General features: G+C 54.9%; 1 protein-coding gene across 2 annotated transcripts; it reads left to right on the top strand.

The window, feature by feature from the left end:
• Positions 1-1,298: 1,298 nt before the first annotated feature.
• On the top strand, positions 1,299-17,445 carry Selenon (selenoprotein N). Of its 2 annotated transcripts, none has more exons than XM_004637721.2 (12): positions 1,299-1,520; positions 2,001-2,118; positions 5,921-6,054; positions 9,093-9,302; positions 9,509-9,633; positions 10,052-10,189; positions 11,722-11,803; positions 11,901-12,089; positions 12,376-12,481; positions 13,713-13,825; positions 13,913-14,014; positions 15,322-17,445. In XM_004637721.2, exons 1-12 carry the CDS (start codon positions 1,338-1,340, stop codon positions 15,490-15,492), a joined length of 1,671 nt encoding a protein of 556 aa, XP_004637778.2. In that variant the 5' UTR covers positions 1,299-1,337; the 3' UTR covers positions 15,493-17,445. The 2 variants fall into 2 exon arrangements, with proteins under 2 accessions (XP_004637778.2, XP_023578343.1); XM_023722575.1 differs by having other exon boundaries at positions 1,998-2,118.

The raw sequence follows: 17,445 nt of genomic DNA, 5'->3' as shown, positions 1-17,445 counted from the left end.
GTAGAACAATTGGAAGACTTAAGAAACCAAAGCAAGATATCAGGCCCACAGCCCTGGAGAGTCCACGGAAGGCACTTCTCAAAAGACACTATGGAGTGGCCACACCCTGTATGGATGCTGGGAGGACAGAGCCCTGCCTTCATGGCACAGTCATGATTGGCTACCAAAGGACCAAAATAGCAATAGAGGCAATCCCTGATCTGCACCAGCCCTTGGTAGGCCTGATAAGGATGGATGGCAAGAGTTCTAGACTCAGATAGACTGGTTCCCAGTCTCACACTCCTCAAATTTACAGAGCAGCGGGCAACCCTTACCTTACTCAGTGGCCTGAGAACAACATGAGGGAACACTGTCAGTCCAGTTCTGGTACACAGTAGAGCCTTGAAATCCACTGAACCCCTCCGGCTGCCCAGACCTGACAGCAGCATCCACACGGACAGCTGGTTGTGATCGCCAAAGGGGCGTTGTGCTTTAACTCCCCTGGGCTGTGTTCTTGTCAGAGTTTTCACAGCGAAGGCCTTCTCTGGGGAGAGAGCAGGCAGCTGCGCTACAAGCTCTGGGGATGGATACAGTGGAAAGAGTGCGGTGGGAACCAGGGCTCCTGGGGATGGACACACAGAAAACACTTCCTCTGCCTCCACTCCCAAGGCCCTCCTGCAAGCTGCCAAGTGCTCAAGGGAACAGCCACTCCGGTGGCATGCCAGGCCAGCAGGGAGGAGGGTGCGGGTAATTTGCAGAGGCCTAGCCACCTGCAGAGTGGCCACAGTTTCGGGCCCATGAACAGGGCCTTTTCTGGCCTCCTATGCAGGAGGACCCCTGCCCCACGGGAAGGCTTCTCCACCTGCGTGGGCTGGAACAGAAAGACCCCACACACACCCGGCCTCCAGTGATGAACCCATAGAGGCAGTCCTCCAACTGGGTTAGAAAGGACCAGGGCCTGGACTTCCTTTTCAGTTTTTCCCCTTCTTGATGCCTACAGATGTTGCAGAAATAGTTGCGAGGATGACACGAGACTTCTTGAAGCCCACCAGCTTCTTGCAACAAAGAACCCAAGGCCTCGGTGGCCCCAGTGGACCTGCAGGCTGCAGGCTTCTCCCGAGCTCCGGCCGCAGCGCCTTCTGTGTTCTGCGTCCGGGTCACAGCCTGGAGCTGGGACACAGGGACTGGCGCAGGCGTACGGGGCTGCGGTCCAGGAAGAGGCGCGGAGAAGCTAAAGGGGCCTGCAGAGCCTCACGCACCAACGCCAGGGGGCCCGGGCCCATCCCCCCACCCCCGCCCGCGCCCCCGCCCCCGCTCCGGCCCCGCCCGCAGGCCCGTTAGTCGGCAGAGCTGCAGCTATGGGCCGGAGCCGGCCTGGCGAACGCGGGCAACCCGGCTCCGGACCCGGCGGCCCCGCTGCGCCGCCCCGCCACCGCGCGCGCGCCCTGGCCCTACTTGGAGCGCTGTTGGCCGCCGCCGTCGCTGCTGTAGCCGCCCGGGTCTACACCCACCTCATCCAGGCCCAGGAGGCCGCGCGGCAGGTCTAGGACGCAGGGATGGGCAAAGAAAAGCGAGGGGCGCTGGGCAGGACGCGGGCAGGGGAAAGGACTGTCCAGAGCACGACAGGGCTTTCCAGACTGGGGGAGCCACGGAGACGACCCCTTGGACCATGACCCGACTAAGGACCGGAGAGCTTGGTGGGGGGCTGGGGTCGCAGGGGCCTGGGGACGGCAGGCAGGAGGGGACCTTGGCAGGGCCTGGCTGACACAGGACCAGGGAGGAGGATAGGCGCACACTGGAGAATGGACCCTCTAGGGAGGCGCAGAGTGAAGCAGGGACCAGCGGTGCCTGGGAAGGGGATGTGGGAGCTGGGACTATTCAGAAGTGCCACTGGGACAAATGGGAAAGTGTGGAGAGAACTCAGGGAAGATGAGCTGCTGCTTCAGAAACCAATCGCCTGTTTGGGACAGGGAGATCCAAGCACCCAACTGGTGCTCAACCCAGCCCCTGCCTACCAGCAGGAATCAGCACTGAAGGCTCTGGGAACCGAAGGCCTCTTTCTCTTCTCTTCACTGGACACTGACCAGGATATGCACCTCAGCCCTGAAGAGTTCAAACCCATCGCAGAGAAGCTGACAGGTACAGAGAGGCCTGGCGGGGAGGAAGGTGTCTGCAGGAAGAGGGTAGCCTGCAGTGGCCAAGGAAACCAGCCTGACACTTACTGGCAGGTGACTGTAAAACTTGCCTGCTGCTTCAGCACCCCAGCCTGCCTTCCCCCACCAGCGCTTGGGGCTGCAGTCACTTTAGTACTTCATGTGCATTCTCTCTTTAAACTTTGCCCCAGCCCTGAGAGCCAGACATTTGTGATATCCAGCCTGATGTCTGCTTTGGGAGACCAGGGGCAAGTTTGCCCAAGCTAGGAAGCTAGAGAACCAGGTTAGAACTGGGCTCCAGGATGTGGCACAGCCACAGAGGTGAGAAGGGGAAGCTATGTGCAAAGTGAACAGCACACAGCAGGGAGTCCCTAGACAGGGGCTGTGACCCTTACTCCTGGTCCAAAAGTCTGCTTAGCTGCTGTCCATTGCTATCCATTTTGCCTAGTTGTGATGGTTTTTGTTTTGTTTTGTTTTTTAAAGATGAGAGGTTGGAACATTCTAGAATTATAAGCTGGTTCTCTTACACTCTCCCACCACCTCAAGCTCCGTATCTGTTGGCATCTAACCTCTTGGGACCTCCCTCAGACCTCTGATCTTGGCACACAGCAATCATCTAGATTGCCCAGTGGAAGTCAGTCAGTAGATGGGACCGTGAAGAGAGATGGCGGCCCCAGAGTACCATGCGGAATTTCTGTGTTTCGGAGATGGGTGGGGAGACTGGGCACTTGCTGGCTGAGTGGTCTCTGTCGCTGCTGCACTAGAAGGTCAGAGGAAAGGCAGATTTGCCGCAGCAGCTGTGTCCTGTGTCTCAGGGCAGGCAGGTCTGTCACGAAAGCAGATGAGCAGCTGAACAGGCCGCACCTCTGGCTTTGCCTTTTCCTCTTACTCTGTGGATGTTTCTCTGAGCAGCTATGCAGTCCCCTCCTGTCCTTTTCTGTGATCAGAGAGCCAGAGTCCCCTTGTAATGGCATGTTAGCAAAGTCCGTGGGCTTAGGACACTTTTATTTCTTGGTACCAAGAATTAAACTCACAACCTCACACTTGCCAAAGCAGGCAGTGTGCCACTGAGCTATATCCTCAGCCTTAGGACACTTTTAATGTTTTCATCTAAATCTCTCAGGAGCCAGCAAGATAGCTTAGCAGACCTAAGTGCCTGCTTTGGCAAGCACAGGGACCAAGGTTTGAGCCCCCATGCCACAGGCTGCACTGAGCCCGATACCGAGTTCGGGTGTGGTGGTATACGCCTGTAATCCCAGGGCAGGGGAGGCTGAAAACAGGAGGATCACCACAAGTCCAATCTGTGCAAAGACCCTGTAGACCTTGTGCTAAATACATTTTTAAAAAGAAAAAAAAATAATAACAATAATAAGGGGCTGGTGAGATGGCTCAGTGGTCTAAAGCACCTACTTAGAACAAGCTTAGCAAATCACAGGGACCGTGGTTCAATCCCCCAGCACCACATGCCAGCCAGCCTCACCCCCTGGTGGGCTGAGCAGGCCACACACACACAAATAAATAAATTAAAAACAACAACAACAACAATAATAATAAGAATAAATCTCTGTCAGGAGAAAAGAATCCATCCACTGCCTCTAATCTGTGAATGCAAAAGCAATGGACCATATTTGGAGAAACCAGAGGCAAAAAACAAGCAAACAAGTAAACAAGCAAAATCAAGCAATAAATAGAAGCAAACAGCCCTCTCTAGCTGGTAGTTATGCATGTACTTCATGTTCTGCTTTACACTGTAAGATTCTTACAAATCATCTACAGTGATATAATTGTAAGTGCTATTTATAATTCAGAAGATAACATTTTAAAATATTTATTTATTTATTTATTTATTTATTTGGTACAGAGTCTCACTACACAGCTTAGACTCCTAGTGATCCTCTTGGCTCAGCCTCCCCCGCACTGGGATTACAGTCATGTGCCACCATGCCTGGTTTCGGTGGCCAGCACGGCATGTTCTACCAGGGATAGAACTCGGGTCGTTGCACTCATCAGGCAGGTGCTTAGACCACTGAGTTATCTCCCCAGCCAGAAAATAACATTTTTATTTAAAAAATCAAAGGGGTAGATACGCTGGAGTTCTTTTCACACTTTTTTTGGCAACCGGAGATTGAACTCAGATCCTTGCACTTGCTAGGGAAGTGCTTATTCCACTGAGCCATCCCCTGGCCCCACACTTTTTTTTTTTTTTTTTTTTTTTTTTTTTTTGTATTGGAGATTGAACTCAGGACCTTGCACTTGTGAGGCAGGCAGTTAAGCCACTCCCTGGCCCTTTGGCATTGTTTTCATTATATTTTTGTAGTGCTGGAAATGGAATCCTGGGCTAAGTCCATGGTAGGCAAGCGCTCTACTACTGAGCTCTATCCCCAGACTTTTTCTCCTTTAAAGAGATGAGTTCTTATTACGTTGCCCAGGCTGGCCAGAAACTCCTGGGTTCAAGAGATCCTCCTGTCTCAGCCTCCGAAATAGTTGGGCCTATAGCCAAGTACTCCACTGTGCCTGACTAACCTGTGTATTAGTCTTCATAATTATCTGTGATATAGTAAAATAATTGAACAAGCAAAGCAGACTAATAATGCTGCATTTTATTATTGCCTGCTTCTGCTCAAGTTTCCAGGTCACTGAGAATGCTAGACCGCATTGACTTAATAAGTTCAAGAAGTAATAGTGCATTTTAGAACAGAGATTTGCATCCAGAGTAGCTGGGCAAGTTCCTGATTCCTGCCTTCGGGTCTTGACCCAGTAGATTCTTTTTTTTTTTTTTTAATTAATTTTATTTATTTGTGTGTGTGTGTGTGTGTGTGTGTGTGTGTGTGTGTGTGGCCAGCTCAGCCCACCAGGGGGCGGGACTGGCTGGCATGTGGTGCTGGGGGTTTGAACCGCGGTCCCTGATGCTTTGCTAAGCTTGTTCTAAGTAGGTGCTTTAGACCGCTGAGCCATCTCACCAGCCCCGACCCAGTAGATTCTGAGCTGGGATCAGGCCATCTGCATCTGAAGTGCACCATGGGTGCTTCAGATGACTGGAGTCAGAGCTGTGTTGAATGCTCCCATTCAGCCTGTACTTCTGCAGCCCGCCAGCCAGCCACCAAGGCCACCAGTACCAGGCAGGGCTCTGTGGCTTGAACCTGCCCTGGGAGAGCACATAGGACAAGCCCCACCCTCTTCACTGGTACAGTGTTTCTCTCTCCCTTTTGAAAGGGGCAGCCTTTCTCCTGCAAGCCTCCCGATGACCCCCTCTGCACCAGACAGTGACACACTTGGCAGTGCCCAGCGCAGCCCTCCTTATACAGAAGGGAGCCAGGCCATGTGCAGGAGGAGGAGCCACAGGCTCTGTCACTTCACACGAGTGCTCTCTCAGTGACACCCAAACACCTGGTTTTCTTGCTTTCGTTCTTCACTCTACTTCCCTTGACTGAGTCCCTCACGGTCCCCCAAGACCCAGACAAGGGTCAAGATTGATTGGAGATTTAGAACAAATCAGGCCTGGGTTTCCCTGCTGAGTCCCCTGCTACATGGCTGTGTGACCCTGGGGAAGTGACTCTGATCCTCCACTTTGTCGTGTGTAAAATAGAGTTGTAATGATGTTATGGTCTGCCTCCCAGGGCCATTGTATAACTATAATACAATACATGCTGCCTGTTGTTCTGGTGATTGTTCACTATTATCCCAGCTCTGAGCCTGGCTCCCTTAACACTAGCCAGTGGGGACACCGTGGGAGAAGTGAGGACCTGCAGCCCAAGGGCCAGGCCTCTGCAGACTTCTGTATCTCACAGGGTCAACACCTGCAGCCAGCTATGAGGAGGAGGAGCTGCCCGCCGACCCCAGTGAGGAGACCCTCACCATAGAAGCCCGATTCCAGCCTCTGCTCCCGGAGACCATGACAAAGAGCAAAGATGGGTTCCTAGGGGTGAGTGGGGACAGGGGTGGCGCACAGGCAGACAAGTCTGCAGGACCACCTGGTTGGTGTGCTCCCTCCTGAGGAGGGGACTGTGCTTCCTCCCTGTTTCCTTCTTCTGCCAGCTGCCTTCTGGGTGCCGCTGTGCCGTGTCTGAGAATCTGAGTGTGGTGCTTCCCTGTGGTCCAGGTCCACAGACCACATGCCCCTCCTCGAGGTGGAGGAGTGTGGGCTGGCTTCCTGGAGGGAATGATGTCAGGTACAGATGACCACAGGGGAGGAGGGGGCGGGGTGGAGTCTGGCCCTGGTAATGCAGCTGCCTGCTTACAGTGAGGACTGTGCATCCATCTCTCACCAGGCTGTAGCAGGTCCTCTGGTGACCTCTGGTGACCTCTGATGAACTAGAACTAGTGAGGTTCAGCCCCTGCCAGGGGGAGAGGGCCAAGGAGGAGGAAGTAGACTCAGGCTAGGGTCACCAGCCCCTGAGGCCCTGTAGACATGGCCTCAGCACATCCCAGGGCCAAAGCCTCCCCTGACCCTGCTCAGCTGTACCCTCTCTCCCACCCACTCAGTTTCCTCCATGCCAGCCATCCTTCTGCCCATGTCTCCAGCCTTTCTTATGTGCTGGGAACCTGCTCATTGCCATTCCCCCTGCCAGGGATGACTTTTTTCTGTGCCCAGCCCATACCTACACTGGCGAAATGCTGCTTCAGCATGAGCAGAAGCCCAAAGGCAGACATAGCAGGCCAGTGCTGGGATGCGGCTGGACCAGGGCATGTACAGGGTCATCCTGGTCAGTGCAGCTGTGAGAGAAGTTGCCAGAGAGCCTAGGGTCTGGTGGTCTGACTTCGGCTTATTCTGCAGCTGCAGAACACCCCAGCCAACTTTGAAAAGAAGAGTCCCCACAACAGATTCATGCTCTCCAGGCTGTCACGGGGCAGAGGACAGGACATGGATAGGCCAGAGAGAGACAGGAGCAAGCAGACCAGATCCCAGAGTGGGAGGAGGCCAGGAACACAGAGCAAGCACAGCCTGGAGGATGCTGGGAAAGGAAGGCCAGGGTGTGTCACTGTGGGGAAGAGGGGGAGGAGGACTCTGGCTGCCAGAGGTGACCAGTACACGGTGGCTGCTGGCCCAGATGAGGACTGTGCGAGGGGATGATCTGGCGCGTGTGCTGGGGACTGACACCAGCTTGGACACACTGAAGTTGAGATGCCAAAGGCTGGGCTGGGGGTGGGGGGTAGATATTGTTGGAAGCTAAGATTTGATGTTCTGTCAAGTTAGTAATATCCCTTAGTTATTGTGGACTGATCAGGCTCCGAATCTCCCAAAGGAGTGGATGGAAAAGGCTTTTTTGAAAATGAGATAAATGGTATAATTTCAGGGCTCCTGAAGGCTCAAAAACTCTCTCACAGAATTTGAGATTTTTCTGGGGTTTTAGACAAAGAATTTCTCTAGGCAGCCCATGTTTATTATGTTATCAAACAAAGGAGAATACTGAAGAAAGTGCCGGAATCTGGGCAAGACTTGGGAATCCCTTCAAGGACTCCTCCAAGTAATACCTATGCTAATTTAGAAGAAGTCTGTCATCACCAGGAAGGCCTTCAGGAGTGAGAAGGCTGCAGCTGCAGTCTCCTTTTGGTTAACTGTGGTTGGAGCCAAGCTTCCTCAGCTGTGGCCTTATCTTGTCCTTTGAGCTCCCAACTTCAAAAGCCAGTGTGGGCCTCAGTGGGGGACAGTGACTCGCAGAGGTTCACTTACTGTGAGTCCACTGCCCATCTGCACACAAGGGCCTAAGCCTCAGGCAAACTCACGCATAAACATGAAAAGCCAGTTGGTTAATAGTACGTCCTGATCAGAACTGCTTCACAGTGGTCTCCATCAGTCTTCCACAGAAAGGTCTGGAGTGGCTATGTGCTCTGCTTTCTAGTAGATGAGCCCTCAGACTGATGAGGAAGGGGTGGGACAAACACCTGGGGCAGGCAGCACTCCCAGAGGAGATGGGGCAGGGGCAGGCAGCACCTTCTCCTGTGAGAGGCCCAGTCTGGCTTTGTAGTCCTGTCTGTGAATTCCGATAGGTGGGAGCTCCTCACACCTCCTTCCTCCTGTCCCCACCTCCTACTGAGCCTGGCTCCTGCAGACAGGGGACTTACTCATGAAAGAAAGGGCAGCTCCCTGGTAGCTAAGCTCCCGAGGGTAGCTGCTGGCTGATGCATGGAAGGAATATAGCTCTTGCCTGTACCCCGTAAGGACAGGGAGGTGCTATGGATGGTTACAAGGGCCCTTCTGCTCCAGGGCCCCTTCTCTGAGTGGGAGGCACAATGTAGCCAGCCCTGTGGCTTCTCACCCTGCTTCCCTCCCATCCTGAGCTCAGAGGAAATGGGCTTAGGGAAGGCCTTGGTGCAGGGTACCCAGGCAAGGTGGGAAAGTGATACTCAAGGGGAGATCCTTCTGGGGGCAACCTTCTTCCCCTTCCCTGTGATTTTGACTCAAGATTTTACCCAAAGATTCTTAGCCATATCTACCATCAGACTGAGCACTGAACACAAATTCTGTCAGTAGGACTTTAGCTCCTGGGAGAGCCTGGGAGATTAGAGTGGAGAGCCAGGTTCACAGAGTGGTCAGGTGGCCTAGAGCCACCAGGTGGCATGGAGCAGGTGCTGACAGCCGGGCTTGGTCTATGCAGAGGATAGTGATAGGATCTGTGGGGGTCCCAGAGCTTTATCACCCCTGTCCTCCTTTCCTGGAAAGGCCCTCCAGCTCTCATGGCCACCTGCCTTGACTGAGCTGGGCTGGGTCTGAGTGGGCCATAGAGCCAGCCATTGCTTCTCTTGATGTGGCCTAGGAGGGTGAGATGAGCCCTTCTCATCTTAGTCAGGACAGGACCAAGCTGATGGATGCCCAGGAAAGGGATCTCCCTGGGTTCTCTTTACTCCATTGACCTATGGTCTGGCTCAAGACTTGAGGAAGTCCTGGTGCAGGCCAAGATGAGAAACCACCCCAGATCCATGATCTTTGGTGCCCTAAATCCTGGGCTTTTCCTGTCCCAGATCTCCCATCTCGCCTTGTCTGGCCTCCGCAACTGGACAACTGCAGCTTCACCAAGTGCGGTGTTTGCCGCCCGCCACTTCCGGCCCTTTCTTCCCCCTCAAGGCCAGGAGCTGGGCGAGCCCTGGTGGATCATCCCCAGTGAGCTGAGTGTCTTCACAGGCTATCTGTCCAACAACCGCTTCTACCCACCACCGCCCAAGGGCAAGGAGGTAAGGTCAACCACTCAAGACCCGGGTCTCTCAGCCAGTAGGCCCTTCCCCATGTGCTCCTGAACCCAGTGCCAGGCCTGGCCCACCTGCTCTCCTGCTTCCTTCTGGACCTTTCCCCAGGTTCCCTGGAATCCAGGGCTGACTTTCCCTGGCAGATTCAGGAGCAGAGGGCCTAGCCATGTTCTTGTCCCCACTATGTCCCCCAGATCATCATCCACCGGCTCCTGAGCATGTTCCACCCTCGGCCCTTCGTGAAGACCCGCTTTGCCCCCCAGGGGGCCGTGGCCTGCCTGACTGCCATCAGCGACTCCTACTACACTGTGATGTTCCGGTAAGGGGGCCTCAGTGGCCAGGGACTTCAAGGCAGCTTGGAGGTGCAGAGCTGCCAAGGGAGGGCCTACCTGAAGCCCCCACCCCCACCACTCCCACACTGTGCCTCAGGCTGTCTGTGCATAAAGGTAGTATCAGATGCTCATAGGGCCCTGGTGGATTTGGTGGGAAAGGTATGGAACTTGCTTAGGCTGGAGCTGGTAGCCTGGAGAAGCTGTGGGAGGTCAGGGTGGATCAAGGCAGGGCTTCCCAAGCAGACAGCAGGCCAGCTGATCCCAAACACAGCTGCTCTTGGGGGCCACAACTTTCCCCTGCCCTGCATGCCCCCCACCTCCTGTCCTGTCTTCTCCCCCACACGGTCTGGCCAGGTTGGGGACAGAGGCATAAGGGCTGTAGCCTAACTGGTCCCATTCCCGCAGGATCCACGCCGAGTTCCAGCTCAGTGAGCCCCCTGACTTCCCTTTCTGGTTCTCCCCGGGTCAGTTCACCGGCCACATCATCCTGTCGAAAGACGCCACCCACATCCGCGACTTCCGGCTCTTTGTGCCCAATCACAGGTGGGAGCTAGCCCTGGCCGAGCACAGCACCCTGCTACCACTTTTCACATCCAGGCTGCAGGAGCTCACAAGAGAGTGCCCCACGGACCCTTTAGTTCTTGCCCCTTCCTCTCCCCAGAGAAAGCTCTTGGGAGGGCCTGGCACTGCCTTGAAGGAGAGGATGAGAGGTGGGATGAGGGGGGTCACACCATCAAACCAGACTCATCAAACCCGCTGAGCCTGGCTCTCCTGCTCTACACAGGGATCCAGTGTAGCAGCCGGCAGGCCCTCCCTAAAGCTAGTGTCTCCCACCTTCCTATGCTGATAGGCCCAAGGCCAACCTGAAACTACAGCCTGCTCGTGCTACCATGGGGAAGGCAGTAGGCAGGCAGGGCTTGGGGGGGTGGGGAGAGCCCAGGCAGGCTTCCCAGAGGAGCTGACAGCACCACAGAGACCTGGGAAGAAAAGGGTCTTAGTTATCAGGAACAGCACGTGCAGAGGCCTGGGGCAGACCCCCTACCTTTGCAGAGTCTCCACGGAGTTTCTAGCCCAGGACTCTCTCTGCCACCTACCTGTCTGCCTCGCCTGCTATGGGTCTGTCCTCTGTCAGCAGAACAGTGGAGCAGGAGGCCTAGTTTTTAAGAGCTTCCTCCGTGACACCATGTGGCCACTTAGCAGGCCTGCATGACATGCGTACCCTAGCTGGGAGCCCTGAGGCCCCTAGTTAAGTCTTGGCCATGGCAATAATGTGCTGTGTGGCTGCTGGCAAAGCCCTGGCACTCTCTGAGCCCCAGGTTTCTCCTCAGCTAGTGGGCGGCTGATTCCTGGCCTGTTTCACCTACAAAGGAGAGAGGGAATGTTTGGGGTAACCTGGGAAAAGCAAGTCAATCTAGGGGTGGGAGCAGCTTCACTTTCTGCTCAGAGAAGCAGGCAGGGACATGCTAGGCCAAAGGGGAAACAAGAAGCACAGTTCCTCTATGGCCTTCCCTAGCAAGGAGCACCTCCCCTCTGGGATCAACCCAGCCAGCTTGGGTTCTAGTCTAGATAAACCAGAAGGGCAGATAGCCGGCCAGCCCATGCACCTGCTCCCAGGCCACAGGGCTGGCCAAGTGCCCAGAGCATCCCACTCACCTGCACCACTCTACCTGCAGCCTGGGTAGCTGGTAACGGATCCTGGGGCGCCCCCATGTGGTGCATCTGTGCATTGCACTAATCTGAACAGACTTGCTACCCACTGGAGGAGAGGAACAGGGTGGGCTATACAGCGTTGTGATGCTCTATGCCGTCTCTTGCAAGGAGGCACTGACCTCGTGTGTGCCCCAAATGGTCCTGGGCACACATGCCGTGAGAGCCCTTGTGAACGATCCCAAGCTGGGCCAGTGACTGTTTTTGTAATGTCTCAGAAAGGGCAGCCTGGCAAGAATGCCGGCTGGGCACTGCGCAAAGCTTCTGCAGCCTCACCTGTCAGGTGGGACTGTGGTCCGTTACCGTGATGAAGGCCGACATGTGTAGCGGGCTTTGACGATGATGTTGCTCTGTGCTGGCTTCTCCAGGTCTCTGAACGTGGACATGGAGTGGCTGTACGGGGCCGGTGAGGGCAGCAGCATGGAGGTGGACATCGGCTACATCCCCCAGGTGAGCCCACAGTGGGACCCTGCCCAGGCCCCAGCTCTCCGGGGAGAAGAGCACCCTTCATCTTTGAGACTTCCCTTACCACTGACCTCTGGCCCAGATGGAGCTGGAAGCCACAGGCCCCTCCGTGCCCTCCGTGATCCTGGACCAGGACGGCAATATGATTGACAGTCGCCTGCCCTCAGAGGAGCCCCTCCAGTTTGTATTTGAGGAGATCAGGTGGCAGCAGGAGCTGAGCTGGGAGGAGGCTGCCCGGCGCCTGGAGGTGGCCATGTACCCCTTCAAGAAGGTGAGGCCAAGCTAGGGGACGCTGGGGCTGGGCTCTGTGGGTTGAGGCTGGGAGCACTGTAGTAGCTGTGGGTGCCAACACTGGAGCATGCACAGGGCTGGCAGGGGCACAGGTGCTGCCCCTGTGCCATTATGACTGCAGAGGAGGTGCCATTTTAGCTACGTTCCTCAAACACACACACATACGTACCTACCGCGTGCATGGACACAGGCTCACATATGTATGTATACTCAGTCCCTAAAGAGGACCCCAGCCACACACAGTAGCTAAGCTCTGTCTACCTCAGGTCACCTACCTGCCATTCATTGAGGCCTTCGACCGAGCCAAGGCTGAGAACAAGCTGGTGCACTCGATCCTGCTGTGGGGGGCCCTGGACGACCAGTCCTGCTGAGGTGAGGGAGATGGGTGACTCCTAAGGGGGAAAAGGGGGGAGACTTCACACTAGTGGGCACAGGAAGGCACCTCCCGGGGGAAGCCAGAGCAGAGGGCTGGGGGATCCTGTGCAAGGCTCAGAGAAAGGTGCTGGGTGAAGAGAAGGGGGCCCTGGCAGACTGGTTCACATTCAGCCATTTTCAACTTGGTAACTTTGCTCCCTCAGCCTGTTCTCTTAGCAGTGGTGGGGGGCTAACATTCATACCCCCAGAATTGAGAAAAGGGATGTGAAAGGACCTTGTACCCTGTAAAGTGATAGCCACAAATGTGGGAGACAAGAGTAGCATAGCCTGGGCTTGTGTTTCTTATTCAGAAAATTCACTGGGGCCGGGGAGATGGCTCAGTGGAATAAGCGCTTCCCTGGCAAGCACAAGGGCCTGAGTTCAATACCCGGTTCTGAAAAAAGAAAAAAAAAAATCATCAAACACCCGCTGGATGCAACGTTGTTTGGGTGGCCAGCAGTAAGTTCAGAGACCAGTACAACAGTGCCCCTCCCTTCTCTGGTCTTCACATTCTGGTGCCTGCCATACTGGGCAGTAGCTAGGCTCTGCCGTTTCCCAGAGCGGGACAAAGGCAGATGGTGCACAAGTAAGTCCTGTCACCATGAGTAAGATATAAGGTAAAGTCCAGTGTGACGTGAGAGTTTATAGCTGGGAGTCAGGGAAAGCTTCTTGGAGAAATTTAAGCTGAGACTTTGAAGGGTGAGTAGGAATTTGTCACCCAACAGAAAAAAGAGGATGCTGGGTAGTCTGCATGCAGAGGCACAGAGTTCAGTGGATTTAAGAAGCTATCACTGTCTGTGGGCTGGTGAGATGGCTCAGTGGTCTAAAGCACCTACTTAGAACAAGCTTAGCAAAGCACAGGGACCGCGGTTCAATCCCCCAGCACCACATGCCAGCCCCGCCCCCTGGTGGGCTGAGCTGGCCACACACACACAAATTAAAAAAAAAAAAAAAAAGATATATCACTGTCTGTAAGTCACTGGGCCATGTAGAACCCCCATGCCAAGTCTCAGCCCAGGAAGTAGGTGTGTTATTTGAATCTTATTTCACCTGGGGACAGGGACCACTCTACAGCACATGCGTTTTTCCCAAAGCTAGATTACTGCTGATTGGAAGCCCCAGTAAGACATGTGGGGCACCTCACCCACTGGGGCACCTCACCTTCAGGCCTTGGCCTCTCCCTGAACAGGTTCGGGGCGGACTCTCCGGGAGACTGTCCTGGAAAGTTCGCCCATCCTCACCCTTCTCAATGAGAGCTTCATCAGCACCTGGTCCCTGGTGAAGGAACTGGAGGACCTGCAGGTAAGTGGGCGGGAACAGCCCCGAGGGGCTCCGGGGCAGTGCTGGGGGCCAAGGTATCAGGAGTGTGTGTGCTGACTGTCCCCACAGAACAGCCAGGAGAACCCGTCCCACAGGCAGCTGGCCGGCTTGCACCTGGAGAAGTACAGCTTCCCCGTGGAAATGATGATCTGCCTGCCCAACGGCACTGTGGTAGGCACTGTGGGGTGGCGAGGGACACAGATGGCAGGTTCCCCAGCTTAACCCCACTGATAGCTTAGGAATGCCACTGCGGGGGTTGGCTCACACCCACCAGAAGCAGAACCCCAGGACCACACTGAAGTGGGGTCAGTGTGATTCCAAGTATAGCAGATTGCTTGGTGGACAGAAGCGTGTCCCAGACAGCAGAACTTTCCTGGGACTGTTACAGCCAGCCTGGGTTGGCAGGAGGGAGGAGTGGGACCTAGTGGCCGCCAAAGAAGACAGGGTGGAAGAGCTGGCCGGGGCCAGGCTTCAAGACTTTACCTCTCCCACTGAGCCCTTTCTCACCCACGTCCTCTCACTGGGTCCTCACAGCAGCTTCAAGAGATGGGTAACCATTGATGCCCACTTTATATGAAAGGAAAGTGAGGTTCAAAGGATTCAAAGACATGGGCCTGCATAAGTCTCCAGGTCCTGCAGGGAAGCCAGCTCTGCCCCGTAAGCCCGAGGGGTGGTTGACGTGGGACTCAGGGCCACACGAGGGCAGTCTGCTGCCTCTGGAGCTTAGGGTGGGAGCAGTGCAGGAGCAGGCATGGGGCTGGGTGAGAGCTCAGGAAGAGCTTGGGGAGAGGAAAGTCAACAGGCAGGAGGCTTCTGCTGTCCCAGGTGCAGAGGGCTGAACCTGGGCCCTGCAGATGTGGAGAACGGGGAGGAGGGGCAGCTGGGAGACCAGGCCGAGTGCAGGTATCACTGGCCTCCCGGCCAATGGTGCCAGCACAGGCCAGGGCTCTGCAGGAGCACAGATGTGATCACCTGGGGTCTCCGTTCAGCGCGTCCAGAGCGCTTCTCGCTCAGCTATTGCTTGTTTCCCCAGCCACCCCCTCACTCACTTGTTCACTTTCCAGGCAACCTTCTGGTTTCTGCACAGAAAGATAAAGACATAGATTTGCCCTCAAGGCAGCCAGTGACACAGCCTTTGCTCCCTCAGGGAAGCAAAGGTGGATGGGAAAGAGGGACCCACCATGTACCGGACATTCTTAAAAGCGCATGTGGCGTTCAGAGGTCACAGCAGCAGAAAGGAGAGGGGCTATTTTGAGGCACAGGAGTAGGGGAAAAAGTGACACTGAAAGATGTTAGGTTTCTGCCTAGGGCACAGGGGCTGTTCTGTCCGTGTGACAGCAGGGACAGAACAGCCCAGGCTGGGTCAGTTGCTGACAAATACCTCCCAGAGCAAGGACTGTGGAGGCCTGAGAGAGCTGCTTCTCCCCAGACAGCGAGCCTAGGACCTCCTGACTCTACTCACCCAGCCCTTCTCGCAGGTCCACCACATCAATGCCAACTACTTCCTGGACATCACCTCCATGAAGACTGAGGATATTGAAGACAACATCTTCAGCTTCTCATCCACCTTTGAAGACCCATCCACAGCTACCTACATGCAGTTCCTGAAGGAGGGTCTCCGCCGCGGCCTACCCCTCCTTGAGTCCTAGTGTGTCTCCAGGCCACTGGGAGCAGGGCTGGGTGGTCCGCAGCCGTTTCAGACTGGAGAAGCTCCTAACCCTTCCTCACCCTAAACTGCTTCACAGGGTCCAAGGTCAACTGAGGGTGGCCACCCAGTTCTGCCTTGGTGATTAGGGGTAAACTGAAGGGGCTTGGACTGATGGAGGGTGAACCATGAGCTTGTGGCCCCCAAGTCCTTTTCTCTTCAGCTGGCTCCAGAAGCTACTCAAGATCTGACTTTTACTCTTTCCAGAAGGAAACATGAAGGAGCCACAGCCAGGGGGCCCAAAGGCCCTGCAGCTCTTCTGTCTACAGAGAGCTGTTTTTGCTAGCCATACCCTCTTGTATCTGATGTCCCCACCAGGTCAGTCTCAATGGGTGACAGCCTTCTGGAGCCTGTGTGCGGAACCCCCTGCCAATGCAGAACAGCACTGTACCATAGCTGCTCCCAGATGACTCGGCAGGCCTTGTGTCAGGCCCTCAAACCTGTATGGGGGGGGGGGACTGAGAAATTTCCCAGGAAGCAGGACTCTGCCATTAGGAAGGACTCACTGAAGGGCCCTGAGACCCAGAGCCAAGATGCTCCTACCACCTATCTTAGCAGAGGTCATAGCCAGACTGTAGGATCCAGGGCATCCTGGAGCCTCCTTCTCCTCCGTCCCTGATTCCATGGAACCACAGTCCAGCCAAAGAACAGCCTGCACCAGAGCCAGCATTACCCCCACCACCAGGAGCACACCAGGCCAACTTGTCCACCATGGGACACTTGCCAACTCTCTTTGGCCACTCTTGGGGCCTTCGTCCAGGTCCTGAGCCACTGACTATGGCCAGTCTCTTTTTTATACATGCAGGAAAGTGTTTTTATGTGAACTTTCTCACAGTTTGTAGGTATTTTTTTATAACCATAGTGCTGAGGAGAAAGAAGAGAGCAATGGCTCCCGGAGCAGCAGCCCTATGATGGCTGGGTCTGAAATCCTAGATGGATCTAGCTTGATGCCTTTGCAGTTGCACCTATGGGAAGCAGTAGTCACTCTTCCATCTCCTCTTCTGGATTTTTAAAGTCTCCAGAGAATGAGTGTACCCTACCCCCAGCTCTATTCTGTCCACATAGGCCCAGAAGGTGTCTTTGGGCTTTTCCAATGAAGGCCTTGGAGTCAGCCTGTCCTCCTCATGCCTGACTCTTCCCATCCACTCACCCCAACAGGGGCTCCATCTTAAACCTGAGGAAGAAGGCAGACTTGTCCCTGCATCTGCTAAGTCCCCTGCACTGCCCTCGGTGTCCCCATGTGGAGCCTGCCTTGGCCAGTCCTGTTCCTCATTGGGTACTAGGTATAATAACAATAGCAGCAGGTTACCAAGAGCCTCCTGTGCCTGGGGCATTTTGCTAAAACTACATGTAGTTTCTCATTTAATCTCTACAACAAATTTCCCATTTTGCAAATGATGGGAGTCTTAGGGAAGCAAAGTGACCAAGGTCACTCAGAGTGCCAGAGTTGAGACTCAAAAGCACATGTAACTGCCAAGCCTGTGTCTTGATTTGGGGGTGTTTTATTTGGCCTCAAAGCCCCACTTCTCTCCTTGCCTGTTTTCACTGAGGTGGAAATCATTTCTCATTCTCCTCTGAACTCCACACGGCCTTCGAACTCAGCCATGTTCTTTGTGCCCTGGGAGATGGCACTTCCTGCCCGATCCAGGGAAGGAGGCTACCTGAGTGTCTCAGTACCTCTGCCTGGAGCCTCCAGCCTCAGCTGAGCCTCTCCCCTCCCTCATGCTGCTCCTAGGGGACTGACCCCCCAATTCTGGGCCTTTGGAATCTTCTTCATCTGATGCTACTGCCCATCCCCAGCCAGGGAAGGGTCCCCAGCTGGACTCTTGTCACCTCTCAGCCACTTCCCTCACCTGACTCTAACATGTCCTATAATAAAATTGGAGAGACCAGGGTA

Source organism: Octodon degus, unplaced genomic scaffold (genome assembly GCF_000260255.1).
Source record: "Octodon degus isolate 3935 unplaced genomic scaffold, OctDeg1.0 scaffold00092, whole genome shotgun sequence".
In the NCBI taxonomy this organism is placed as follows: domain Eukaryota; kingdom Metazoa; phylum Chordata; class Mammalia; order Rodentia; family Octodontidae; genus Octodon; species Octodon degus.
This window is presented reverse-complemented; position numbering and strand designations above follow the sequence as displayed.